This window comes from Zalophus californianus, chromosome 13, assembly GCF_009762305.2.
Source record: "Zalophus californianus isolate mZalCal1 chromosome 13, mZalCal1.pri.v2, whole genome shotgun sequence".
Taxonomy (NCBI): domain Eukaryota; kingdom Metazoa; phylum Chordata; class Mammalia; order Carnivora; family Otariidae; genus Zalophus; species Zalophus californianus.
Genome location: NC_045607.1, coordinates 95079437 through 95106514, shown reverse-complemented (window position 1 = coordinate 95106514; position 27078 = coordinate 95079437). Strand labels below are relative to the sequence as shown.

The following is a 27078-nucleotide window of genomic DNA, read 5'->3' as shown; positions in this document are numbered from 1 at the left end:
CCGGCCCCGCCTACCCTGACGGGCGCGGCGCTGCGCGCCGGGAAGGCGGCTGCGCGCCCCCGCAGAACGCCTTCCTGGGACGGCGGCGGAGGCTCGCTGCCCTGCGGGCCGTAGACTGTGGGCCGTGGGCGACGGCTGCTATTGTGTCCGCTGACTGCGCGTTTTACGCGGGTGTGCTCGTGCGTCAGTGTCACCTGGCTGCGCACAGGACACCTGCGCATTTCCCTGCGCGCAAATCGGGCGGTTGCACTGTGCGGCCCCGACCTGAGTGACCGTTGGAAGGTTCAGGGTCGCGGAGACCTACGGCGGGTCTCCGTCGCCGTCGCCGTCACCGCCACCGCGGGGTTGAAGCCGCAAGGCCCTGGGGCTGAGACCGATGTGCGGACTGGGCCGGAGGTGCGCGCCAGTCCCCCGGAGCCGCCCGCCGAGCCGTCCTCAGGAAGGGCGGCGGCGCTGGAGGTCGGTGGGCCCCGCAGCCCCTCCGCAGCTCCCCTACATCCTCCTGCACAAACCATGGTGAAGGGCCACGTGCGGACACGTAACAGAACGGAAGAGAACGAAATGCCTGACCAAATTTAGTTAACACTGTTTTAACATTTCCTGTGATGAAAACAAAAAAGTTTATTTGCTTTTTTATCCATCTGCTCGCTTACCATTTATCATCTCTGCTCTGGGTCTGCCTGGCACCTTCTGGATCCGCTGGTTAAAACACCAAAGGGAAGTCGGAGCCGCGCAAAGGTCAGTGGACCTCAGGCTTTGGCACCAGAGACTGAAGGGAAGTTTAGGCCTTCAAAGTGCAGAGTAACTCTAGCAGCTTACTGCGTCCGTTGGAGGGACAGAAAAACATCATGAGACTGTAGAAGGCGCAACACTTTAAGAACACTGTGGGAGTTTGTGCAAGCGTTCATTCAACAGTTACCACTCCAGGATGAGAGTCAGGGGGTCTCACTGCCTTGCTGAGATGAGAAACTCTCTAGGCAGGAACATTCATTTACTAGCGGTGTTTCTTCAGCTTACACTAGAAGGACTCCACTTTGTGCAGTTCATTTTTGCCATCTGCCCAGCCAGCCAGATTAGAGCAGGATAGAAGGCTCCCAGATATAGATGTGTCCAGGAAAAAAGGTGGGGACAACAGCTCTGATCATTTAAAAGCTGGACTGAGAAACATTTTATGGTACTGTTGAAAGTCAAATAAATAAAATCTTTAAAAAAATATATACATGCATAAAGAGGTTGAGCAAGTGGAAAAAAAGATTCTAGAAAAAAAGTTAAACGTCAAAATCCACAACTTGGATCAGAGTTGACTCCTCACTTGTTAGAGTAGGAGTCAAAAGGTAATGTCTAAAACTGAAAAACCAAGAAGGGGCACCTACGTGGCGCCGTTGGCTAAGTGACCGACTTTTGGTTTCAGCTCTGGTCTTGATCTCCGGTAATGAATTAGAGCCCTGCATCTAGCTCTGTGCTCAGCGTAGTCTGCTTCAGATTCTCTCCGCCCCCCCCCCCCCAACTCATGCTTGCACAAGGGCATGCACTCACTAATAAACCTTAAAAAAAAAAAACACCGAGAAATCACAGCATAAGCATGTCAGGTAGAGATATGGAAAGAAGTATCAGAGAACACAAAATTGTTGAAGATGGTTGTATCTGGGGAGCAGGAATTAGGGGTGGGCAAGGATACTTGACGTCACTTGTCTGTTTTGAAGATGGAGGGTGTGACAGATTTAAATATGGCCAAATTCCTTGACACTTCTCCCAGTGAGAGGCGATGGTCTGTGTCCCCTTCTCTTTGGTTCTGGCTGGGGCCTGTTGTGACCTGTAGAATATAGTGAAAAGAAACTGGCAGCTTCTGCTTCTGACACCTGGTTGCCATGCCGGGAGGAAATGCAGGGACAGGCACTGAGTGAGTGAGCCATCTTAGAAGTGGATCCTCCAGCCCCAGTTGAACCATTTCGGTGACACTATGGGGAGGAGGAATGCGGGGTGCCAACAGAGTCCTGACCAAATTGCTTATTTGTGAGCAAAATTATTTTACTGGGATGACCTGTTATGCAGCAGTAGGAATGTATAAATGTAATCTGCATCAAAAGACGGTGGAACATTTGGATTATTTATCCCGCTGAGTGGTGGTTTTTCTGTTTTCCATCAAGTCTTGGAAACAGGAATCCCAAAAGACTCTTTAGCTGCTTACTTCTTTGGGCTTGTTTATTCAAAACAACCCTCAGTTTGTTCCCTGTATTTAAGAGTCTCTTATGGTTGGCCTCCCTTTCTGTCTTTATTTAGTTGCTGGAGGGGAGGTCGGGGGATGGGGTAACTGGGTGATGGGCATGAAGAAGGGCACTGGATGTAATGAGCACTGGGTGTTAGATGGACCTGATGAATCAATAAAGTCTACCCCTGAAAGTAATACTACACTACATGTGAACTAACTTGAATTTAAATAAAATCTTGAAAGAAAAAAAATGTACCGAGCAACCACTATGTGCGAGACACGGTTCTACGCAGTTGGGACACAATGGTCAATAAACCAGATGACATCCCAGCCCTCTAGAGTTTATATTCGGTCAAGGTATAAATTAATAAATACTTTAATTCCAGATATACACATTGTGGCTCAAGGACCATTCCTGGGGGCTGTCTCTATAACACAACTCTGAACAGAGTGCAGTTTAACAGGCATACCTGTCTTGAATCCTAACCAGTTTCATTTAAGGAGATATTAAATCTGCTTCCCTCTTTGAACTCAAGAGTCCTGACAGCTAACTTGGATTTTTCATAAGCCTCTGGTTAAACCAGAATTTTGGGATTAATGGGCTCGCCTCCCATCAATTCCTGGAGGCCAAGACCAGGAAAACTCTACTTGGCATCCTTCCCTGGTCCTCACAGAACTCTTCTATGATGCTTGTCTGAAATGTCTTACATTTTAGTTAGTTGTTCATCAGGACAGAAGTACAGAACTCAGTCTAATTTGTATTCAACTTCTTTTTAAAAAAGGACAAAATGGAGGTAAAGTATATTCTATACAATCAGAAATAAATATTTCAAGTAGCATATAATTCACACAAAGCCAAATTTGGAAAATATAAGTGCTCTTACCCATATATTTAAAGACTTTATGTAAACCCTGCATTAGAAATACCCAGTAGTTACTGAGGATAGCACAGAGATTATAATATAAAAAGCATTTTGCGGGATTGTTTTGTGCTTTGTTAAAAAAAAAAGTTCAGGTTATTTTTTTGAAGAGTTTTAGGAAGAGATACAGAGGAAATCCACAGAAAAAGATAGCAGAGTGATATCTATCAGGCAGATTTTGAATACTCCTTCACTGTGAGTTCTTCTCGTTTAAAATTATTTTCTGTATCACCCAGTTTCCATAGGTGAGCCTTCTTCACATTTGTATCAAAACCAATGCTGACAGTTATTTTGGTTTCACTCTCCTTTTGGCATCCTTATGTTTCTTCCGGCAGTCCTATATAAATATATCAAGGCTTTGTTAAAAATAAATGTAAATCATTTTCAAGATGTTCTGTAACTATATAGTAAAATTTAGATTATTCAATGTCAGGATTATGGAAACCATTATGGGAGTTGTCTACAATTGAAACTGTATTTTAGTCTTCCAAAAATCTCATGATTTACTTTTACTTAACAAGCATGGCTGGAACTCCGGCCCCTAAGTCGGCTGTTCTGCAGACTGCTAACCTGCACCAGGTGTGGCCTAACCTAAACAATGCCTCTCCCTGCACTGTGAGCATTTAAATCATGGTCTCAGGTGTCATCCTTTGTGTCTTCAGGTTCACACCTTACTCTCACTCTCTTATACCAGGCAAATATTAACACAAAGATAGCACGGCATCTATTTTAGGAGACAATCAATATGGAGATACAGTTACTCACCATCCGCAAGTTGTTTGTTCTGGCCTCCCAAGAATTCCTGCTAATATTATTCCCCACTCCTCTCCAGAATAAATCAGAACCTACTATGGGAACATAAAAAAAAAAAAAGACAAGGCAGGAGATTAATGCCTTTAAAACAGATGGTGTGTTGGGGCGCCTGGGTGACTAAGTCGGTTAAGCATCTGCCTTCGGCTCAGGTCATGATCCCAGAGTCCTGGGATCAAGCCCCGCATCGGGCTCCCTGCCCGGCGGAGAGCCTGTTTTTCCCTCTGCCCACTGATCCCCCTGCTTGTGCTTGCACTCTCGCTTGCTCTCTCACTCTGTGTCAAAAAAAAAAAAAAAAATCTTTAAAAAAAACCAAAACGGCATTATCAAGGGCTTCAATTCTAGTTTGCACCATTTTTTCCCCCAATTTATGTTAATTTTAAGAATATTTTGTTTTTGCGGCACCCGAATGGCTCATTAAGCGTCTGCCTTCGGCTCAGGTCATGATCCCAGGGTCATGGGACTGAGCCCCGCATTGGGCTTCCTGCTCTGCAGGAAGCCTGCTTCTCCCTCTCCCACTCCCCCTGCTTGTGTTCCCTCTCTCACTGTCTCTCTCTGTCAAATAAATAAATAAAAAATCTTAAAAAAAAAAGTATTTTGTTTTTTACAAAAAGAAAATGTGGCACTGCTAGGATTTTACTGTTTATGTATCATTTACCATTATGTGTCTTGGTTTCTGTTTGTGCCAGGCTTTAAGAAAAGAGTTCACCAAGAGCCTGGACTTTCAGGGTCCTAAAAACAGGAGTTTTGCATGTCTAGCATCTTAGCAAGTCCCCATAGCAAAGAAGTCCTTGTTGATGATACTGAATGAGGGAGGGAGGGGTGGCAAGGAGCCCTCAGCCCTCCAGAACTTATTAAGCCAACCGGCATCAGTCTAAGAGGGACCGCTAAACCACACGACAGGGGAAAGGATCACGATTTTTGCCAAATACTTCTTTCTTGGATGCATGTGACTCTATTGGAATGCGCAGTGGTGAGAACTGTTCTATACCATTTCCTGTTCTATACCATTTAATGAAGAAATGGACTTACCATGAAGTCTTTCATCATTCTTAGAAAAAAAGAAAAATCTAGTGGTCTCTTTCTCAGGTAATACTTCTCTAAAACAAAAGAGGAGAGAGAGAGAGAGAGAGAGAGACAGATAGACCTGGGTTAATCTCAATATTTCAGATGAAATGTTTACACTGAAAATATAAACGAACTATTCCTTAAATAGATCTGCTTTATGTTTTGCTCATTTTGCCCTGATTTAAAATGACTCCACCCTCTCTTCAACATTCTTCTCTTGGATCTGAAGCTTTGGTAAAAAGGACTCTTTAAGGCTCACGCTGGTTGCTGATGCTCTCATCCCACTATTGCTATATCCCATCTGCCAGTGTTTCCCGTGGGACAGCTCCAGGGTCCTCCTTCCAGACCCGGGACCTTCATAACCCCCCACCCAGTGCTACCCAGGTTGAAGAAGAGAAAACATGCTCCCTGTCACAAAAAAGCTCGAGAACTCTGAAGGAGCTGAATAAGAAAATTAAGTTGTCTTGTATACTTGTATCAGCATGTGTAACTCAGGCTTTACACCAAAAGAAACTGCTTACCCGGGGCTGGGCTTCCTGTCTTCCGTTTCTTCTTCGGCAACATCCTCCTCTTCGGAACTGCTATCTTGGAAACGAGGGGCTCCCTGCCAGACAACCTTCCCAGTTTTCACCGGCTCAGCTTTGTAGGTGTCTGTATTGTTGGGACAAAGGAAGGGGACAGGACTGTAGCTGAACGCACTCTTCTGGTCACTTTCACCATGCATACATATCTCTACGTGTCCAGGATCTTAACCATTAATTTAAAACAGGTAGTATTGTTTTTGATTTTCAAATATTAATTGAGAGAAGGTGTCCTATTTTTTGGCATTGCCAGGGTGATGTGATAAGGAATATAGTAAGAGCATAAAAAGACATAAAAACCAAGGGTTTATAAACGGGCAACATAATTTAAAAGGAACCACCTGTGCTAGCAAGAGCTGCCTAAATAGAGCTCGATGCAGTGAGACCAGCTGCCCCTCCTGGTTATTCATCAACGAGGAAAGGAACATATATGTACACTTTCAATTCCCAAATCCTCTTTCCAGAACTGCCGAAAAGGCTGTGGACAGTGCCCCAAGTTCCCCAAGCACCGAAATCACACCTCCCAGGTTGCTGAGGGGTCTCAGTGCACATTTCAAGGCTGGTTCTCACACCTGGCTCTTGGCTGGAGGATCTACAGTCAGTGTCACACCAGCTCTGCTCAGCAGTTTGCGATAGATGCTGGTGCTCCGATGGACAACACAGCAGAGCACAGGACGCATCACTGTGTCTTACGTACACAAATTCTGAAACACTGGATCTCTGCACCTCGTGCTGGAGAACCACAGAACTGACATACTCATCTGCTAACATGTGGATGCTATGTTAACTGCTAATCTTTAATGCAGCACACATTGTGGTTAGGTGGGCACGTACTCTCCGAGATGCGGACATTCTGTTTTTTACAGTGAACTTCCAGGAAAGCTGCACTTCCACCATGAACACCAAGTGAGGAACAGCAATCTCCCTTACCAGGGGAGACTATCACTAAGTAAAAGGCATTTAATTTTCCGCTCATGTTGGCCTTTATAGGTAAACCTCCTGAAATGGAATGCGAAATTGTATGTACTGGGGTTTTTTTTTTTTTTTCTCCAGGTTCTGGCACGTTTCCAAGGACAAAGTCTGAAAGAACTGACGTATCAATGACATAGTGTACCTGTATAAAGCCAGGGTGGCTTATTTCCCCTTTCCCCACCAGATGGCATTGGCTTTCCACAAGTCTTGGCTCTTCTAACTGCATGTAAGGCACGAAGCTGTTTAAATAGAGGACTTACTATATACTTCCTCGTGATTATTTCCACTCAGAAGGAATGCTGCACATTACTCTCGCACTTCCCTTCACATGGCACCTAACTAGACGTTTGCTCCCTTAAGTGCAAAAACAATCTCTTGCTGTTACAGCTCCTGGCATGTTGTTTTGGCCGTATGATACCAAATCTCATATCGTTCATTTAGGTGGAAGAAAAAATTTCTTCAGCTAATGTTACATCGTTACACTTAATATATGCTCAATCCATTATGTTCAAGCTGCCTGAAGTGGAAACGTTAAAAAAATTTAAAAAGTACCTTCCTTTACATCTTTAGCGTCTGAATCAAAAAATGAGAATGTGAACCCGCCAGGCTGCTTGGCCCCTGTCGTCAGAGTGGCCGGGTGGTAGATGTCAACTTTTTCGCCATCATGATTCTCACTAGAAGGTATGTCGTCTGCTGTTTCACTGGTAACTTTTGTAGTCTGAAATATTTCTTTTATGTCGGCAGCAACGCTATAATACATCTCTTTAGACACCTCAGGCAGCTTCTCGGCCTCCTCCCTTTGCTTCCTCCGTTTTGCTTTACTGCAGTGACATTTACAGACACGAACATCACAAAGAGACCATCAGTTGCCAGAGATTAGGAGAACAACACCTTAGAAAACTAATCCCATTCTTTCAAAAACCAAAAGCATCTACACATAAAACTCTACTCATAAAAGCAGAACCCTGACCAATAAGCTTTTATTTTATTTTTTAAAGATTTTATTTATTTATTTGACAGAGAGAGAGACAGCGAGAGAGGGAACACAAGCAGGGGGAGTGGGAGAGGGAGAAGCAGGCTTCCCGCCGAGCAGGGATCCTGATGCGGGGCTCGATCCCAGGACCCTGGGACCACGACCTGAGCCGAAGGCAGACGCTTAACCAACTAAGCCACCCAGGTGCCCCTGACCAATAAGCTTTTAATAAACAAAACTATGCCAAAAAGCTCCAAGTATTACACACGAATCATATCCTCTTCTATCCTCTGAGCTACATTCCAGAAATCACACGTAATATACTAGCTTTAAGTAAGAAAATCATTCAGCTGCAATAGGCCTCTTACCTCACCTGCAAAACAAACCTGCTACACCAGGTAACTTCTAAGTTCTAAAATTCCGTGACTTTCACAAAACTGGTGTAAAAGAATGTAGTCATAATTAAGTTTTAGAAATGAATTGTAAATGTGCTAAGTCTACTTTGTCTTGATATGAAATGTTGATGTTACTATATACCTGTTCTGCATTTTTTTCTTTGATCTCAAAAAGTTACATGGCTGTTTGCCAATACTGAATTTTAGTTATTAAAAGATTAAAATCCTTTTTCTTATCAGAGTCCACTCCACATATCGTAATATTGGGCTAAAATTCTAACTGTATTACCTAAAATAATAAGTTAACAAGATATCCTGTTTATCTTATTGGGGGAGACTATTGTGAAAAGAAACTTTTTTTAAAAAGATTTTTAGATTTATTTATTTATCTGACAGAGAGAGAGAGTGCGCACAAGCAGGGGGAGCTGCAGGGAGAGGAAGAAGCAGACTCCCCGCTGAGCAAGGAGCCCAACATGGGACTTGATCCCAGGACCCCAGGATCATGACCCGGAGCCGAAGGCAGATGCTTAACCGACTGAGCCCTCCAGGCGCCCTGGAAACAAACTTTTAATACTTCATTTAAAACACCAAACTGGCTAGGATTTAAAATAGGGATGCCTACGAAACTGAGCACTATGAAAAATGGTATACTTTAGGCAGTTCCATGTGATTATCCTTGAGCCACCATGTGGTGGTTTTAAAAGTGGTCCAAAGATCCTCTGATCCTTTTTTAAGATGTGGAAGTTAATTCCCCTGTTCCCTAGCTCAGGTCAGACTTCTTGACCCCGTGAGGAATGCACTAAGGCAGATGAGATGGTGTGTGACTACTGAGGGTCACAGAAAGCACTGGAGCGCTCTCCTTGCGCTCTCCCCTACAGAACACCGACTCTGGGGGAAGCCAGCTGCCATACTGGGAGGGCACGCCAACAGCCAAATGGAGATGCAAGGAACTGAGGCCTCCAGCCAACAGACACGTGTGTGGGCCAACCTGCAGGTAATCTCCTGAGAGCCCCTGAGCCAGAATTACCTAGTGAAGCACTCCCAAATTCCTGACCCACAGAAACTGGGATCTAATAAATCTTTAAAGCTTCAAGCTACTGAATTTTGGGGAAGTTTTTCTACACAGCGATTCAAGACTGATGCAGATTTTGGTACTCAGATGTGGGATGCTGCTCTAACAAAAACCCAAACCGTAGGAAGGGCTACAGAGCCCAGGTAATGGGCAGGCGTCAGAAGACAGGAAGGACCGTGTCAGCAAGAGCCTGAAGGAACTGTCAGGAGGAGTCACAGAGCCACTGAGGAGGCTGCGGGTTGGCTGCAGGACGGTGAGGGAAATGCTGTTGGAACCGAGGAAAGGGATCCCTGCTCTGCCATGGCACAACGCTGAGCAGCACTGGGTCACCTCCTTTAAAGCAAAACCAGGGAAGTGCCTGCTAACAGGGTGCGAGCTAGGAAGACATCTGGGAGGGTCTGAAGGTATTTGCTGTCTGCAGTACAACATGAGCAGACACTGAAACCAGAGACATTTCTTTTCCTTTTTTTTAAAAGATTTTATCTATTTATTTTGACAGAGAGAGACACAGTGAGAGAGGGAACACAAGCAGGGGGAGTGGGTGAGGGAGAAGCAGGCTTCCCGCGGAGCAGGGGGCCTGACGTGGGGCTTGATCCCAGGACCCTGGGATCATGACCTGAGCCGAAGGCAGACGCTTAACAACTGAGCCACCCAGGCGCCCCTGAAGACATTTCTTATAAGGAGCCAGGACTTCATGGTTTTGAAGACCGCTATTTTCTAGAAGGCAAATGACATGAAATTTAAGAAATGGCCTCTAAGCAAAGATCCAATCTAAGACACAGGAAAACACGGTCTAGAGCAGGTGTTGGTCAAGCTGGGCCCCAAAGACCAAATCCAGGCTGCTGCCTATTTATGTGTGCACTGCTGGTTAAGAGTATCTTTTATGGTTTGAGATGGTAGTAAAAATAAAAAGATGGTTTTGTGACATGGATATATTATGTGAAATGCAAACCTCAGTGTCTGGCTAATAATTTTATTAGAACACAGCCTTCCTCACTAGCTTACGTATCAGCTGTGGCTGCTTTCACAAGGCAGAGTGGAATCACTGCAACAGACAATATACTTACCTCAGTCTAAATATAAAGCAAAACCCTTTGTTAAGACCCTAGCCATAGCTCAGAAACCTCAACTGTTTGGCCAGTGAGGCTCCTAAGGACTTTACAGGTGGTGTCTCAGCAGAAGCCCACAGTCAAATGACTGGTGGCTTCTGCCTCATGGGAGTGAACCTCAAGAAGATCACAGGAGACCCACAAATATTTTAAGAGAAATATATTAGCAGAAACACCCCTTGGATTAACAGGTACATTCTACAATGACAAGGCTTTTGGATGCCCACATTTCTACAAGCAAAAAGCAAGCCGAGAAAATCACTCAGCCACAAACACACACCACCATTCACAAAAAAGGAAGGATGATCCAGAAGGCAGAGTCAAGAACCACAGAGAATTATTACCAGGCCTGTGGTTCTAATCAAAGAAGTCCCCACATTTCCCAGTCTGGACTTCAGAGCTGCGATGGACCAGTGACCCCTGTGCCTCGTGCTTCCCTCAGGTGAACAGCAGGGCTTCCAGCAGCCATCCTGTGCTTGCCCCACCACTGTGTGTTCGTGGAGGGACAGGTGACTTGTCCTCTAGTTCACAGTTCTCATCTGTCTCTGATCAGAAGGACTGCACTCATGGTGTTGTACTCAAGGAAGTGAGATCATTAGGCCTCATTTGCCTCTAGATCTGATTTGGACGACAGCACCCCAGTTTCTGAACAGATATTGTGAAAGTGAGGTTTCTGGGCCATCGAGGGAGAGGTGAGCGTACTGTGCATGTGGCAGGAATGTAAACAATCTGGCTAGTGGGCAGTTTATGGCAGTTTTAAATATGCCCACATATTCCTCGTTACTTCTCCCTTTAAGAGGTGTTGTTTCCAAGCCACCTCCCCACATTGAAGTATATGGGTTGGACTTAGTGACTTGTTTCAAGAAAACTGAATAAGGCGGATTGTCAGTGTGTGACTTAAGACTAGGTCATAAAATACACCGTGGCCTCCTCCTTCTCTTTGGGGCCACCTGCTCTGGGCGAAGACACCATTTCCAAACAGCCTTCACCTAGTTTCCTGGCACGGCAACATCTTCTGTAACTATGACACAGTCATCAAATAAAAGGTTAACATCAATCCGTTACTATTAACTAAGCTCAAGCCTCGTTCTCATTTCCCGTTTTTCCACTGTCTTTTTTGCTCCATGATCTAATTCAGTACACCACACTACCTTTACTGACTTTAACAGTAGGAAAATGAAGGCATTAAGCCAGGCAGGGTTACTGGTTGCTCCATGTACTTGCCATATTTATCAAACTGATAGTGTGACGGTGCAGGCACAGGAAACAGAGGCTCTACAACACTAGAGCAGTGTCGTGGACTGAATTGCTGCCCCCAAAAAGATACGTCCAGGCCCTAATTTCTAAAACCTGTGAACATTACCTTATTTGGAAAAGTTATGAAGTACCTTGCGAAGAAGAGATCACCCAGGATTATCTATCTATTACTCTCTATTTCCCTCAAGGTCTGAAAGAGATTAATCCCTATGATCCTGCAACAGAGAGTAGTAGCTAATTTACCTTCCCTTTGGTTTATCATCGGTCGTCCTTTCGTAAGTGGCGTGGTCATGCCTCGTTGGATCATAATGTACGACATCCCTGTGTAAACAAGACAGGAGTAAGCTGGCAGACAGAAATCAGAGCCAAATGCAAAAAATTAATAGCAAATTGTAATTCAACATCGGGACAATTCCAATTTTTTTTTTTTTTAAGATTTTATTTATTTGAGAGAGAGAGAGAGAACAAGCAGGGGGGAACAGCAGGCAGGAGAGGCAGGCTTCCCACCGAGCAGGGAGCCCGATGCGGGGCTCGATCCCAGGACCCTGGGGTCATGACCTGAGCGTAAGGCAGACACTTTACAGACTGAGCCACCCAGGCGCCCCAGGACAATTCCAATTTTTGAGCAAGACAAAACCACACAATCAAAGAAAACTATCAGGATCTTGTTAGAAGGTCAAATTTTATAAGTTACCTAGTTGTGAGTTTCCCTGAGTCTTTTTTTTAACATTAAAAAATTAATTTACACATACTAAAATAAATATGGATAAAACCGGATCTGCATAAAATATTTTAGTGGGGAAAGCAGGGGAAAGTGAGTAAAGGTACAGAAAGGAAAACTGGGGGCTCCTGGCTGGCTGTCTGTAGAGCACGTAACTCTTGATCTTGGGGTCGTGTGTTCAAGACCCCGTTGGGTGCAGAGCTTATTTTAAAAAAACAAACAAACAAAACCCCTAAAAAACAAAAGAAAGGAAAATTGATCACATGTTGGTGACTAAGAAGCTGGTATACAGGGCTTTCTAAACACCAGTCTCTACAAATTATGTGTTTAGAATTTTCTGTAATGAAAAATTACATTGATAGAGTTCTACAGTTAATATTTAAACCATCTGTCCAAGCTGCTTCACTATTGAAAGCAAGGCTGCTGTGACACCTAAGCACAAAAATAGAGAAAAAATTTAAAATTAGTTTCTTGAACTACGCCACTGGGTCCAAGATAAGTATGTTTGTAAGGGTCTGATACATTTTGCCAACTGCCCTCCGCAGGACGTCTAAAACGGCCTAGTTTTAAACCGAGTTCAATAATGAAAACAGGGTGGAACGGGATGGAACATAAGCCATACCTAAATTTCTTGGCAGCTACCGATCCTTTGTGTGCAGAATTGCTCACGGTGGTGTGCAAAACACTCTGCATGACGTTCAGGGCTTTGAGCTTCTCTGCAGCAAGTTCCTCTTCCTCTGCTGTTCTCTCGTCATTTACCTCTTAGAGGGAAAGGGCTAATTAGTAATCTCTTGGCAAACGTAGCTTGAGCAGTCTCAATCATCAAATAATCATAAAGCACCTAAACATGGGCAAAGCACACTGAAAGAGGAGAAAGAAAAGTCTAACCCTGTTTTCCTAACCTCCCTAACCCCATGACTCTCAATGCCATAGGGAATCCAGAAGTCACATGACCAAGAAATGAAAAGTCCCATTTCCACCTGTAATTATGAAAGCAAAATCTACAGTTGATGGCTTTCAGTGGCAAATCAAAGTTCTTAAGGCAAAGATACACAAATGCAACAGAGCAAGATACTAATCACAAAACCACAGTGATTACAGACTGATTTTTTTTACCACTCTAAAAATGTGACTTAAATTATCTATCAACCTAAAAATGAAAGGTAGTGAAGGATGGCAATCCTCCTGACTTAGTAACACCTTACAAGAAGTTGCTCGGCCTCTGCTTCAGTAACAAATGCTGCAGGAAGAGAGCCATGGGTCCTACACACACAGGGCATTGTGGGCCCAAATGCTGTTGTCTTCAACTACAGGAAACACAAACATCAGACAACAAAGCAGCTAGTCTGGATTACAGGCCAAAATACAGAGGCGGTCTAAGCCTGGAAGACCCCTGAACTCACTGCAGAAGACAAGCAACCAAGTCACAGATACCAGAATAAGACACTAATTTGAGTAAGTTCTCTACAGAAATACCTCAAATGTCTAAGGATTCAAAGGAGGTAGAGAGTAGGTTCAACTGCATCAAGAAAAGCTTTATAAACCAGGTGGAGTCTAAGGCAGGAGACACCAAGTGGATCCCGTGAGGGGAGGGCCTGCCAGGTGTAGCCAACAAAATGAAGACACACACTGAAGAAAGCACAAAGCGTTTACATTAGGTTGGACCATATGAATGTGCTAACATGCAACTGCTTTCACTTTGATGTACAAGGGAAGGCTGAAGCCACAGGGAACCTAAGAACCCTAGGAAGAATGTACACGTAGAGGCAAAGGGAAAACCAGGAACCAAGAATTAGGAAGAAAACAAGAGTTATGGTGTGATGGGAGCAGAGGGAAGAAAACATCTTGAGGTGGTGAACAGGGACGAAAGCCACAGGCAGGCTGAAGAGGCTGAAGCTGGAGGAAATGCCACTGCGCTTGGTGAACAGGCATCCATGGCTGTGAGACACAGACTGAAGAGCCAGAAGTTCAGAAAGCAACCTCTGGACGTAGCACTCAATGCAGGCTATTCCACAGTTCTGTCTGTCCCTGCCTTCTCGAGGAACTGTGAGCAAGAAGCTCTGAAACACAAGTTGGTGTGGACCCTGGGGAATTTACTCTCAACACTGGTTTCCAGAAACGTACACTACACAGAATAATCACCTCAAAAAAGAGTGGCTGAGTCAGATCAGAAAGTGCATTTTCAACAAAAAGCCACTTCTTCTGAATTACCTGCAATTTACTTTTTATTTTTTTATTTTTATTTTTTTTAAGATTTTATTTATTTGACAGAGAGACAGCGAGAGCAGGAACACAAGCAGGGGGAGTGGGAGAGGGAGAAGCAGGCTTCCTGCTGAGCAGGAAGCCCGATGTGGGACTCGATCCCAGGACTCCGGGATCATGACCTGAGCCGAAGGCAGACGCTTAACGACTGAGCCACCCAGGCACCCTGCAATTTACTTTTTAATTTCAAGTTTAGAATGCAAAAGATGGAAATGGCAACTAGAAATCTGGCAGAGTGGAAGGAATGGGTTTTTTGGGACCTGAGGCCTAACTGTGTCCGCAGAAAGAAGGGCAGGATGAGCACTCCTGTGAGCGGGGGTAACAGGAAGTACGAATGGTGAGGCCTAAGGCTCGGGGTAGATTAACTCAGGAAAGAGAGAAAAAGGTGTGAGGATAGAAAAGTCCAGAGACGGGAGAGGCAAGCAGGGGCCTCACTTGAAGGGCCGCCCTCCTGGCCAGGCGGGAGGTGAGGGCTTTCTGGAAGGGTAAGAGAATAGGTCGTGTGGAGATAGTCTGGAGCTGCTGTGAAGGAGGAAGTCCTAGAGAGCATCACTGGCTGGGAGATGCACCCGCATCGGAAGGACTCCAAGCAGAAGGGCACTCCGTGTGCACTGCTGCTCCAACACCTGCCCCGGCATGCATCCCCCGGAGGGAAGGCGATGCTCAACTTCTCCCCCAACCTCCCCCGCTGCACTACTGCCAGGTGTTCTCCCTGCCCCCCGGCCAGGGACAGACGGAGGGAAAGACTGTCTGTGTGGATGCTATCCTCTCCTGTCCTTTTGGGCAGCTTCAAGCTCAAGGAGGACTGTGTAAGCAGCCCAGGGGTGGACAGGCCTCACAGTTCCAAGGCTTGGGGCGCAGTTTCTCCTAGACCAGATGACTTCTCAGGGCCCCCCAGCTCTGACAGCAGGACTGTTTGGACTGGGAGGTATTTACCTTCCTGTTCCTCTTCACTGTCACTTTCAGAAATCGGGAGTCCATGCGGAATCTGTCGTCAGTGCCAAGTGAGACTGCAAGTCCAGGAGCTACACAGACACATGGACAGCTGGGAGCCATGTTCCCAAGACCCACGCCTCCCACAGAAGACCCTCCAAGCGCACCTCCTTCACCCTGGAATTCACTACATTAGTGCTTGCATAACCTCACCGACCCATGAACCATCCAATAAGCCTGTACTTACCCGGATGGAAACACCATGTCAGCAACAAGGACATGTTGTAGGTGGGATTATTTTCAGTCTTCACTAACCTTCTGCCCAGCTCTGCCCTCAAACTGAGGTTTAATTCTGAACCTGTGACTGTCGTCTTCTGAGCCAGCTTCTTCATCTTCACTGCTGTCAAAGAGCCTTCCAGATGCTCTGCTCACGGACTCCTGGAACGCAGATGCACACAGAAGTGCTTATTAACAACGGAGGCGATCTGCAATCCCTTCTTTACAGTCTTCCTCTCAGTGAAGACCCAGAAACCCAGCTGCATCTCCCAGGACTTGGGTCATTTATCTGGAGGCTCCCTGTGCAGTCCGCATTGGGGGAGGGGTGCACAGAGGACTGTACTACAGAGGACACTTTCCGCAGGGTTGCACTGGTACTAACGCCTCCTGACAGATGATGTGGAGGACAGACTCATGTGGGGGAAAATCTCCAAGGTCCCGGTATCGGTATGTGTGGTGGTCGGGGGTGCCAGGGGGCTCACTGTGGTTCAGGAGGACTTGGTGTTGAACGTGGCAGCTGTCGGAGGTCTTGGTATGCAGGAGGCAGAAATGGAGCTGCGAGAGTGGCGGAAAGCCCGCACGGACTTCCCGAGCTACTTACCTTCAGGGGCTCCTCTCCCATGTGCTTTTGCTCCTCTGTCTCGCTGTCAGAGCCAAAGATGAGGTGTGTTGGCTTGCCCTCTGGATGACCATCCTAGAGCAGTTGACAAAGGCACCACACCTTAAGACAGCCCCTTCTCATCCCTTAGAGTGAACGCCACCATCCACGTCTTTCCCGAGATGGAAACTTAAGACTTCTTCCTCTCCATGTGCAGTTGGTCCCCAAGTTCCAGGTGTGGACCCTGCTGCTATCTTTTAAGTCTACTCCCACTGTCACTACCTTAGTTCTGGCTAATTACCTCCCAAAGACTCCCTGGTTCCAGATTTCCCAATTTGACCTGTTGTTTGTCATGGCCTAAACAATCTTTCCCAGCTCCAAGGCTGGTAAATGTTTTCTGTAAAGGACCGGAGAGTAAATATTTTAGGTTTTGCAAGCCATATATAATCTTGGTTCTTCTTTTTAAAAACCCTTTATAAATGTAAAAATGTTCTTCGCTTGAAGGCTCTACCAAAATGGGCCATAGGCTGGATGGCTTGTGAGCCTCAGTGTGCAGATTCCTGTTCCATTATATACACAGCGCATCTTCACCCCTTTCCTTTCCACAGTCACAGAATAAAGTCCAACCTCCACAGCCTTCCCACCACTTGCCCTGCTCCTCTCTCGAGCATCCGCATCTGCCGTACATCTGTTACACTGACTGCAAACTGCTCCCCTCCCATGCAATGCCTTTCCTCTCCCTTCCCGCCCTCCTGCCTCTGCCCAACCAGTTCACACTGATCCTTCTACCTTAGACTCCATTCAGGCTGAGGAAGCCCCCTGCCTTTCCTCCCGGCTGGCTTGCTGGGGTGCATGAGCACTCTTCTCTCTGGGCCCTGTGCCCACCACACTGTAAGCCAACGACCACCATAGGCAGGGACCACGATCCTCATCCCGGAAGTCTGGCACTAACTGTGAAGGCCTGGGACTTCACAGACGCTTACGGTTGTTGAAAGAGTGAATAAAGTCAATATTGTGAATCTTAGTGAGATTAAATCACTGGTGACTTATTTGCAAATTCAGACACATTAGGACACGTCACTAAACTATGCCAGTTATAGCTTCCAAAGGAAAAGAAATTATGAGGAAAACTTTAGGTTAAAACAAGTAAGAATGTTTTCAGTAAACAGAGTTTAAGCTCAGTTCCTCTGGTATATACTAAAGACGTAAGGCGACAAAAGCTTCTAACTCAAGGGACACAACATGAAACGGGTGGGTGCTGGGACAAAGAGTTTGGGGGGGCACTCCGACCTTCACGGGAAGGAAGGGTGGCCTCGTGGTGCCCAGACTGGGAGAGCACTCACCAAGTCTGCCAGGGCGTTATGAACCAGCTTCTTCCGCACTTCCTTTGCTTTCTGCCTTGCGTCCAAGGCTGCCAAACGCTTCTGATTGTCTTCAGCATGCTTCTCCTTAGTGTGAACATCGGACCAACTGTTCACAGAAAGTGGGAAGTTGGTGTTGCTTCCCTGAGCATCTCTGCTGGAGGAGCCCTCTGGTGCTTTCCCAGGCGCCGGGTGGCTGCTCTGTCCAGAGCCCTCTCCGGTCTCCCCCGTCCTGCGGCCGCAGTCTTCATCAAAGTCTACCTGGGGGTCTTTGCATCAAGACTTAAATATTTATCTTTTAATGGCAAAAGACTAGAAATAGGATTCCTAACTCCCTCTTCCAAACTGCTAGGGGACACCATCTTGTGATCCTGGCTCTGGAAAGTAGAACGTCTCTTTTGAGGTTGAGTTTGGTCTGGGTCATTTGTCTTCTTTGCATGTTGGAGAGGAGTTAGTTTGCTTGATGCGGACCCCTTCTCCATGGACATGCTACTGGGATCAAGTTTCAAGGAATTCTGACCTTTATTTATATTGTCAGAAGCGACAATCTCTTTCAAGGGTTTTTTTATTGATTCCTTTCCATAGAGACAGCCTACTCCCTTAAAAGCCTGGAATTTTGGCTTTAAGTTGTTTCCCTTCGGTTTCTGTTTTCCACAGGTGTTCTCTTCTTCTAAAAGGGCAGCCACAATGTCCTCGGGACAGATACATGGCTGGGCTGCTCTGTGCAGGCCACCCGGAGTCCTGCCACACTTGGTGGTGGCCTCCTGGCCACTGCTCTCAGGATCTTCTTCTGAAGCCTGCAGGACGCCGCCAGCCAACTGTTCCAGACCAGCTAAGGTGAGCCGCACACGGGGGCAGTTTTCCATCATGGCATCATAGTCCTCATCTCCCGAAGGCTCTGCAGATTCTGAAGCAGAACCTGCCTCTTCCCTGCTGCTGTAGTGGGCTGTAACCCTGGGACTGATGGCTTGCTCTGGGTTGGTCTTTCTTTTTTTCGAAGACGTTTTCTTGTGTGCAGACTTTCCCATTTGTGAAAACTCTGCATTGTTTTTGACCTCACTGGTCTTTTTCTTTGCTGTGATGATCTCATCTGTATCTCCTGAATCATAGTTGCAGTTGTTTCCCATGGCATTACCATTCCCATCCCGGCAGGAGACATTACTGACACCTAATGCTGTTACAGAACGCAGCTTATGAACACCTGACGTGAAGTCCCCCCGTACGACTTCAAAGGGCTCATTTACAGAGTCACCCACTGAGGACCATGTAGTTTTCCCCAGGCTTTCCTCTCTTGCGATCAGTAATTGCATCTCTTCTTCAGACATGTGATTTCTGTGCCTGGTAGTTCCTGTGCCAGAAGTCTGAACAAACACACTGTTAAGTTTCTGGCTATGAGGAGCAGGGACACAGGGTAACTGAGCAGGAACGGGCTTACAGGGTGCTTCCTGTGCCACCTCTTGTTGTGTGGGATACAGACTGCCCGGGACCATGCGGGGTCTTGCTCTCACAGCTGGAAAAGCAGCAGACGCCTCGTCCTTTTGTGCTTTGATCATCTCCTGGGGGGTGCTGTGAACAGCACAGAACTCCCCTCGTCGCTTCTTACTCATAGGGTCATCCCCTCCTTCCAGTTCCCAGGTAAGGCTGGACACAGGGGTGGCATGAGTGACATCCTCTGCGATCTTCTTTAAGTTGTGGCAGTATTTTGATGGGTCATACTTCATGATGTTACCAGAGTCAAGGAACAAAACAGAGGCACTAGGTTTTAGGAAAACCTATCAATGTGGTAAAGCACAAGGAGTACTGTTTGACCTCGAGCAGTTCACTTACTCGGCCTACCCTCCATTTCCCATCAAACACCAAGAACACTTCGCTGGGTGACCTCAGGATCTGTGGCACTGGCATGTTCAGAGTTAAAACAGCACCATCACGGTTAACTGGCAGAACAGCAAACCCATACGGGTTCTATTCTAGGTACACGGGCCACATACAGTTTTCTGTAAATCTGAGTTGATACTGTAAAGCAGAGTACAGAGGGGCACCCTGCAGGGCACAGCTGGATGCTGCATGTCCTTTACTCCCACTGCTTTTGGCCATTCCTGCCTCCTCAGTCCTGGTGCACCCTAGCTCGGGTTCTCCCAGCCCACTAACATCCATTCCACACTCTGCTCACTCTCTGCATCTTGTAGGTCTTTATTAGGAGGCTAATAATTCTTTCCTAGGCCTGTTTTGTTGCTGACATTGTCCAGAAAAAGTCTAGTTAATGTCAAAGTGCTGTGACGACAGCTAGCATTTGCTGGTTTCCTAACACATATGAATAGGCAAGTGTAAGTTGCTTTCAGCGATCACTCCTGAAAAGTCCTTCTAGGACTTTTAGTTAAGAACTAAATTAGCATCTGGTAACTACTGAATGTGAGCCAAAAACGTGAGATGTGCCAAGCGCTCTGTTGTCAGCTTCACACTGTCCTTCAACCTCCTCCTCTTTGCTGTTGGTGGCTGCCACAGAGGGAAGGCTGAGAGGAAGTGAGCTTTCACGGATGTTAGCACCATTGGCGGGAGAGCAGAAGCAGGTGTGGCCAGTTCTCCAGGGGCCCCAGGGCACAGTAGCCTTGAGCAATGAAGACACCCCCCCACCTCTGCTTTTCTAGCCCCAGGGTGGTAGCGGTCTGCTGCAGTTATTAATCTCGGACCACCTGACCATCAGCTGCATGCTCCCCCAGCACTTGCTGAATTCAACTGTTTGTACTGCATCCCCTCGGGAACACCTGGAGCTGCTTCTGTTTCCTTGACTGGCACACAGGGTTACAGCTTGCCCACAAGTCCACGATGCTGGGACTTCAAGGTCTCAGACAATCTGACTTCATTTCCTCAAGGGAACAGGCCTCCATGTTTGCTTGTCCAGGATGCACACTACTTCTCCACCCACCATTCTCCTGCCCATCTACATATTCCTACCTACTGCTTTCCTCCTGCCTGGTCTTCTTCCCACCACCTTCTACCAACGTAAACCATGCCCCACCTCCTCCAGCGCCTTCTTCATCCACAGCAGAGCCCCCTTGCCCTTCTTCAGCACCTTGGGCAATGGCTTTGAATCCATGTCAATCAAGATGGGGGATGTAAAAGTTAATCAGTACAAGTGCTTCTCTGACAAGTGTCACTTTTGTCACTCACTGGTAAAAAGCCTCCTCACAGTCTCATGAACCTCTCATTGTTTCACACGTGGAAGCAGGTAGGTCATACCTTGCCTAGAAATGGAGAACATAACATTTAAGCATCTAAGATTTACTGACAGAGGCAGGGAAATTCTAGTGGGATGAAGTGAACTTCTGCAAGTATCCATCACTGTGGTAAATAATAGTTACTCTGAAAGGCCAAACTGCGAAGGATATTTTACGTTTATGTTGATTCTTTAGGTGAAGGACAGGTAATACTCTTCCAAATTTACTCACAACCCAATTCTAAAAGGAAAAAAAAAAGAATACATTCACTATGTATGTCACAAATGGAAAAGAATGACCACATTGCATAAACACAACTTTAAAAAATCAAACTCATAATGGGCCATACTACTGTTGGGTTTTGTTTTGTTTTTTAAAGATTTTATTTATTTATTTGACAGAGAGAGACACAGCGAGAGAGGGAACACGAGCAGGGGGAGTGGAGAAGGAGAAGCAGGCCTCCTGCTGAGCAGGGAGCCCGATGCGGGGCTCAATCCCAGGACCCTGGGATCATGACCTGAGCCGAAGGCAGATGCTCAATGACTGAGCCACCCAGGCGCTCCATGTTGGGTTTTGTTTTTGATGATGAAACAGGAGTTCATAAAAACAGCGTGTAAGGAAAGAAAAAAGAAGGACAAGTGGGGCAGCTATCAGTCCCGTATAAATCATGTAGGGCAACTAACAAAAACACTAATCCTTAAAAAGGCAAAGTTGGGACCAGCCTGTACGCCTCACCACCAATGTCGCTTGGGAGACCCACCTCCATTTGGGTTTTGATTTCTTCCTGTAAAATGAGGGGGCACTGTGCGTACCCAAGACTTGTAAATGCACTGTGAAAACCATAAAGCACTGCCTATGTTAAGTGCTTCAAAGCAAGGGAAAAAGCAACTGCTCTCGATATGGCACCCATGATTCCCCAGTCTCAGGACTCAGTTCCTGGGCTACTCAGGCTGCCAGAGAGACTCACCTTGTGACCTGGTACTTCTGTCCCTGGCACGGCTTTCACATGGAAATCCACCACTCCCATCTTTTCCAAAAAGCTGGTGTTGCCTATTGTTGATTTTTCTTTCTTTGCTTTTGCTTCTTCTCTCTCCTGGGCCAATCTGAATAAAAAAAATATAAATAAGAGTTAAAATAACCAACCATACTATTAAGTGTTTTGTTTTTAATACCATAAAGCTTCAGACTTTATAGTGATCATTTAGGACCTCTCAATTTTCTCCGGCTTACTTTTAGCATTTTCTCCATCCTCAATCCCTTCACTCTTCATGAAGAAGAGGTGTCTTTGAGAGCCCAATCTGCCAATCTGATTATTTCTACCCTCTTAATGAAGAGAATGCAGAATGCCATCACAACCTTCCAATTCAAACTCCCCCACCTTATTCAGGCCTGGACAGCAGCACTGACCAGTCCTCAGGGGCCTCTTTGCCTCTGGTCTGTCTCTTTTACATTCCACTTCCCAGAATGATGGTCAGAATCAAGTTCCTCAGGCATGCCTGCACAGACACTCCAAAGTATCAGCACAGCATGCCCACCCTGCTCAGGACCGGGTCTCCAGTTCCTGCACAGAGTAGGCACTGAATTGCTACGGAGTAAAGTCCCATCACTACCCTGTTCACAGAGGCCCTGAGCTGAAGAACAAAGTCAGAGTCTCACCAGACCACTCCTTCAAAATATGCCTTCAGTAGGCTGCTTGCCACTTGTTTCAGACCTTGCCATTTCCTGGGCCTAGAACAATCTAACCAACCCTCCCGGCTGCTCCAGCTGTACATCCCTAAACTATTTCCCATTTAGAAAGCTCCCAAACCCATATAATCTTTTCTCCCTGACAATAATACCTTGCAGGATCTTAAAATGCTCTAATGGTTATTATACTGTCTTGTTCTTAAATCACTTGCATAATTAATCTCATACCTCTCATACAGGGACTTCCTATTATCTTCATGTCTTTATATGACTCTAGCATCAACAGCCAAAATCAACATAAGCAATTTGCTAGTGTCTATTAAAACGTTAAATGTACATAACCTATGATAAAACAACTTTCCTGTGGACATAAACCCAAGGAACCCATGGACTATGCAGGAGTCATTCTCAAGGGTCAGGTATTATGAGAAGTGGAAATAGTCTAAATGTCCATCATCACAGGGGGATAACCAAATACCTTGTGGTATAGCTATTTTCGGAAACAGTACTAAACAATCATTACAAAAAAGGGGGAAGATCTACATCCCCACAGAAGGTTGTGTCTACAAAGATGAGATAGGTATATATTTTTTAAGTTATAACACATGTTGGGGGTGCCTGGGTGGCTCAGTTGGTTAAGCGTCTGCCTTCAGGCTCAAGTCATGATCCGAGACCCTGGGATGAAGCCCCTGCTCCCTGCCAAGCCTGCTTCTCCCTTTCCCTCTGCTGCTCCCCTTGCTTGTGAGCTCTCTCTGTCAAATACATAAAGAAAATCTTAAAAAAAAAAAAAACATGTAAATGCATTGCATTATCTTTTTTGGTGGGTCTGGGGTTGTGGGGAGTCACAGTTGAAAGGGATTTTGCTCTTTTTTTTTTTAAAAAAAGGTAATTTTATTTTTAAATTTTATTTATTTATTTGAGAGAGAGAGAATGAGAGCGAGCACATGGGAGGGGGAGGGTTAGAGGAAGAAGCAGACTTCCCAGTGAGCAGGGAGCCCGATGTGGGACTTGATCCCAGGACTCCAGGATCATGACCTGAGCCGAAGGCAGTCGTTTAACCAACTGAGCCACCCAGGCGCCCCTGGTTTTAGCTCTATTTGTAATGTTTGAGTTTGCCAAGTATATAATAACATATTACTTGAGAGTTTCAATCAATTAAGTGAATATATAAAACCAATTACAAGAGAACGAAATAAGAGTTTAAATCCATGCAGAACAAATCTTACCTGTGCAAAAAACTTTCTTTTGCTAGCTGAATTTGTAGTGTTCCACCTTTCCATTTTGTTTTATTTAAAACAGACATACCTGTAAAGTAAAGAATTATTACTCAAATACACGGCAATGCAAAAATATATGGCAGCACGTGCTTTTTCTAATTAGTACCAAGAAAAGTACATGTTTTTCAAAAAGAGACACAGAATAAAAAAACCACGACCTGGGGAGAAAAGGCCTCGCTCCTGGTCTCATCTGAGCCACCCACCCCAGGAGTCCTTAAGCTCCCTATCGTCCAGCGTTCCTAGAAGAACTGAATGAAGCAAACGTGTAAAATGTAAAGCGAAATTTATCATACCTCCACAAAGCGATACCAGAAACCTCTGGTGAATGACTGACATTTATTTAACATTTTATTGTTATCTCCCACACTAAAACTATAAAACGTGAATGTAATTTCAGAGGGTGAATCAGAGGATGATGAAATCCTGTAGAACTTTCATTTATCACCCCACAGTAATTATCACTGTATAACTTGCAAATAAATTAGCTGCAGATAACTAAACTGTGTTTCGACTCCTACGCCCCAGACGCTGATTTTTTTCAATAGCTGCTATCAGCTTTGTTAGTAATAACCACAAGCAGAATTTCTATGTGGTCGCTACTATACTAAGTACAAACGTATTACTCAATTTTACCTTTGCAGTGATATCATGAGGTGAACATTATCTTTGTTGTATACCAGATAAGTAAACTGGGGCTTCTAGTTTAAACAACTTGTTACAGGTCACAGCAGAGCTGATGTGCTCTTAACCACCATTTATTTCTCACTGAATGAGAGGATAGATTAATTTTTTTTCCAATGAGAACATAGAAGGCTGATGGACCTCTTTCTCCATTAGCATGTTCTCTTTTCAGTGTCTTAATTTTTCACTCTAGTAACTCGCACACATTCTTGCATCAGTGGCTGCACCAATTATCTCCCCCTCTTTCTTTGTTGAAGGCCAGTTTGCCCTCAGCTCTAATAAACTTACTGATAGAGATTTCATAATTTTAAGGATTTGGTCTTATAAGGGCACACTGTGAAGCCCTAATGGTGCTTAATGACAAGAATTAGCTGCCTCAGAAATGAACACACCAGGGAGGGGGAGTATGGCATAATATCCAATGGGCTATATGTTAACAGGCAGTTTCTATTAACATGTGTTCTCTTGTCCAAAATATTTGAGAATCCATTTTTGAGCAATGTGCTGCCATATGTCTGCTTACACCAAATGGGATGGACCAAAACCTGCTGAATTGTAGGGTGTTGGAGTTCTCTCAACCATGGCTATTTTTCTGGATGTTTTGCAAGTGGCTGTTAAGGTTTAGATTTAGAACGAAAGTTATTCCAAGTTACACAGTGACATGAAATGGCAAATAGAATAGAAAGCATATAGAAAGCAAATAGAAAACAAATCTTACATTTGTTCAGATCTGCTTCTGCTACTCTGATGTTGATATATGCAAAGACTTTCTGTGGGTTTCCTAAAAGAAGAAAAAATTATTTCAACTTTTACCCAGAGAACAATGTAAAAATGACCAAGTTTCTAAATTTAAAAAATGACTCTTAGAATCTTACTCTTTCAAAGAAAAATCTTGTTTAGTTTTTATTGGATACAAAGATTGCATTTTTCTAAGCAGGTTTATAAAAATATTCCAAGAGAAATTAAGCCATCAGTTAAAGAAGTGTTTCAATTGTTGTATGTTAGTAATATTCTATCTAACAGGACACCTAGTAAATATTAGAATTCTACCTTTGGAAATTAAAAGTTGCATGTTTCAGAAAGCAGATGTTTTGGAATTTAGAATGTCTTTTAATTTCAGAAATGTAATTCTGGTCAGGTTCCACATTTTACATAACACCTTCAAGGCACAGGGCAGGGGTTTGGCACACACAGACTAGTATCTTGTAATGAAACACGTATCACTTTCAGCGTTAGGGCTAACATTAACTCTGGGGTTCCACTATATTGTGATACTTGATGTAAATTTTATCTGCCTTTAACGACCCACGAAGGCCTATAAACTCACCTTGGTCATCTTTTCGTGTGATGATCTCCACATCAGAAACTTCTCCAAATCTGCTGAACTGGTTTTGTAGGTCTGCCTTGGAAATGTTCTGACCAAGGCCACCCACAAATAGGCGCTTCACTTCTCTGTCGGCTTTCATGAAGGCTGCGCATACACTCAGTGTGTTCTAGTGAGAAAAACAATTTTCTATGAAGAGTTCCTTCCCTTGGTTCTTCTCATATCTGAAAAAAGCCCCCCAACTCCTTTCCCTGCACCTTCTACGTCAAATTGTTGGCCTGGACCTGTGTTTCATTTCCTATTGCATTACCTCCAAATTTTATCTCTGGAGACTCTGCTCAAGCCCTAAATCCACGTTTTCCACAAACGCACTTTGGGACAGCACCTCTACGTACATACAGACACAGGTACGGCAAATTCTTTCCTTCTACATGACCACAATATTATACTCTACCCCTCTTATTTATTTATGCATATTTTAGGTGTTTTTCCCTTATTCATCCACACATTCATTTATTCACTTTAACAAAAGCTGACAGGAATGGGGTGTGGCCGGTTAACATGCTAAAGACAGCTCTCATTCCGGAGCTCCTCGGAGTCCTCGGACATGTGCACAGATGCTACAATTACAATGCTATGTGACAACACAAGCCTCTGCAAAGTGCTGTCCAGTCACAGCGAGAGCAATTGATGCCACAGCTAATACAGGCTTTTTTTTTTTCACCACGTGCCAGCGTTGTAGGAGGCAGTTTGCAAGCCTCTCGTGTTCGGATGAGCAGGGGGGTGAAGGCACCCTCCCAACGGCATTCGGAGAACCAGTGGTGAAGCCGCGACTATGAACAGATCCAGTCCCAGAATCTGTAATGGTAACACCAGGGAACTTGCTGGATTAGGACAGCCTCAGGAAAACTCTTCCCGAGTTACTGAGATTTAAGGCCCATCATGAGACAGGCGCTCAGCTCGGACCCTGCCCTTCCCCAAGAACGGAGAGGCCCTCCCACGCGCGACTTGAACACTGCGCCCAGAAGCCCAAGCAGGGCTGGTGCTCCGGGCGTGAGCCACGGCTACGTCTCTCTGGTAGCCTCCCCAGTCCCCAGCCTTCTTCCTCCTGAACACCCAAAGGCTGCCAAACGACCCCGTCACTTCCTATGCCCCAAACCCACTCCTCACCACCTCGTCTTCGGTACCCGGCACCGCCCAGGTCCCTACTTCCGGTCACGTGGCCCAACAGGAGGGCTCTGTCTCCCTTCCTACTGGATTTCCAATCCAGCCTCCTAAGGTTCCGTGACCATACTCCGTTCCCGAGTTCTCTTCGTTTGGTTTGCGGTCCTCTGGAGTACGGCGAAGCCTCCGTCATCCTGCCCTCAATGCGCAAAGG

The 27078-nt window shown here is 45.4% G+C and overlaps 1 protein-coding gene across 1 annotated transcript; it reads right to left on the bottom strand.

Annotated features, from left to right (window-relative positions):
- Window positions 1-13: 13 nt before the first annotated feature.
- NOL8 (nucleolar protein 8) lies at window positions 14-26998 on the bottom strand. Its single transcript, XM_027616146.2, is given in 20 exon segments — window positions 14-3466; window positions 3895-3974; window positions 4972-5039; window positions 5529-5658; window positions 7113-7381; window positions 11610-11687; window positions 12710-12848; window positions 15286-15315; window positions 15318-15353; window positions 15356-15374; window positions 15598-15720; window positions 16160-16252; window positions 17500-17783; window positions 17786-19241; window positions 20904-20972; window positions 21700-21835; window positions 23645-23723; window positions 25095-25157; window positions 25704-25869; window positions 26871-26998. Coding segments are annotated over 19 exon segments (3342 nt in total). The 5' UTR covers window positions 25843-25869; window positions 26871-26998; the 3' UTR covers window positions 14-3415.
- Between the last annotated feature and the right edge of the window lie 80 nt (window positions 26999-27078).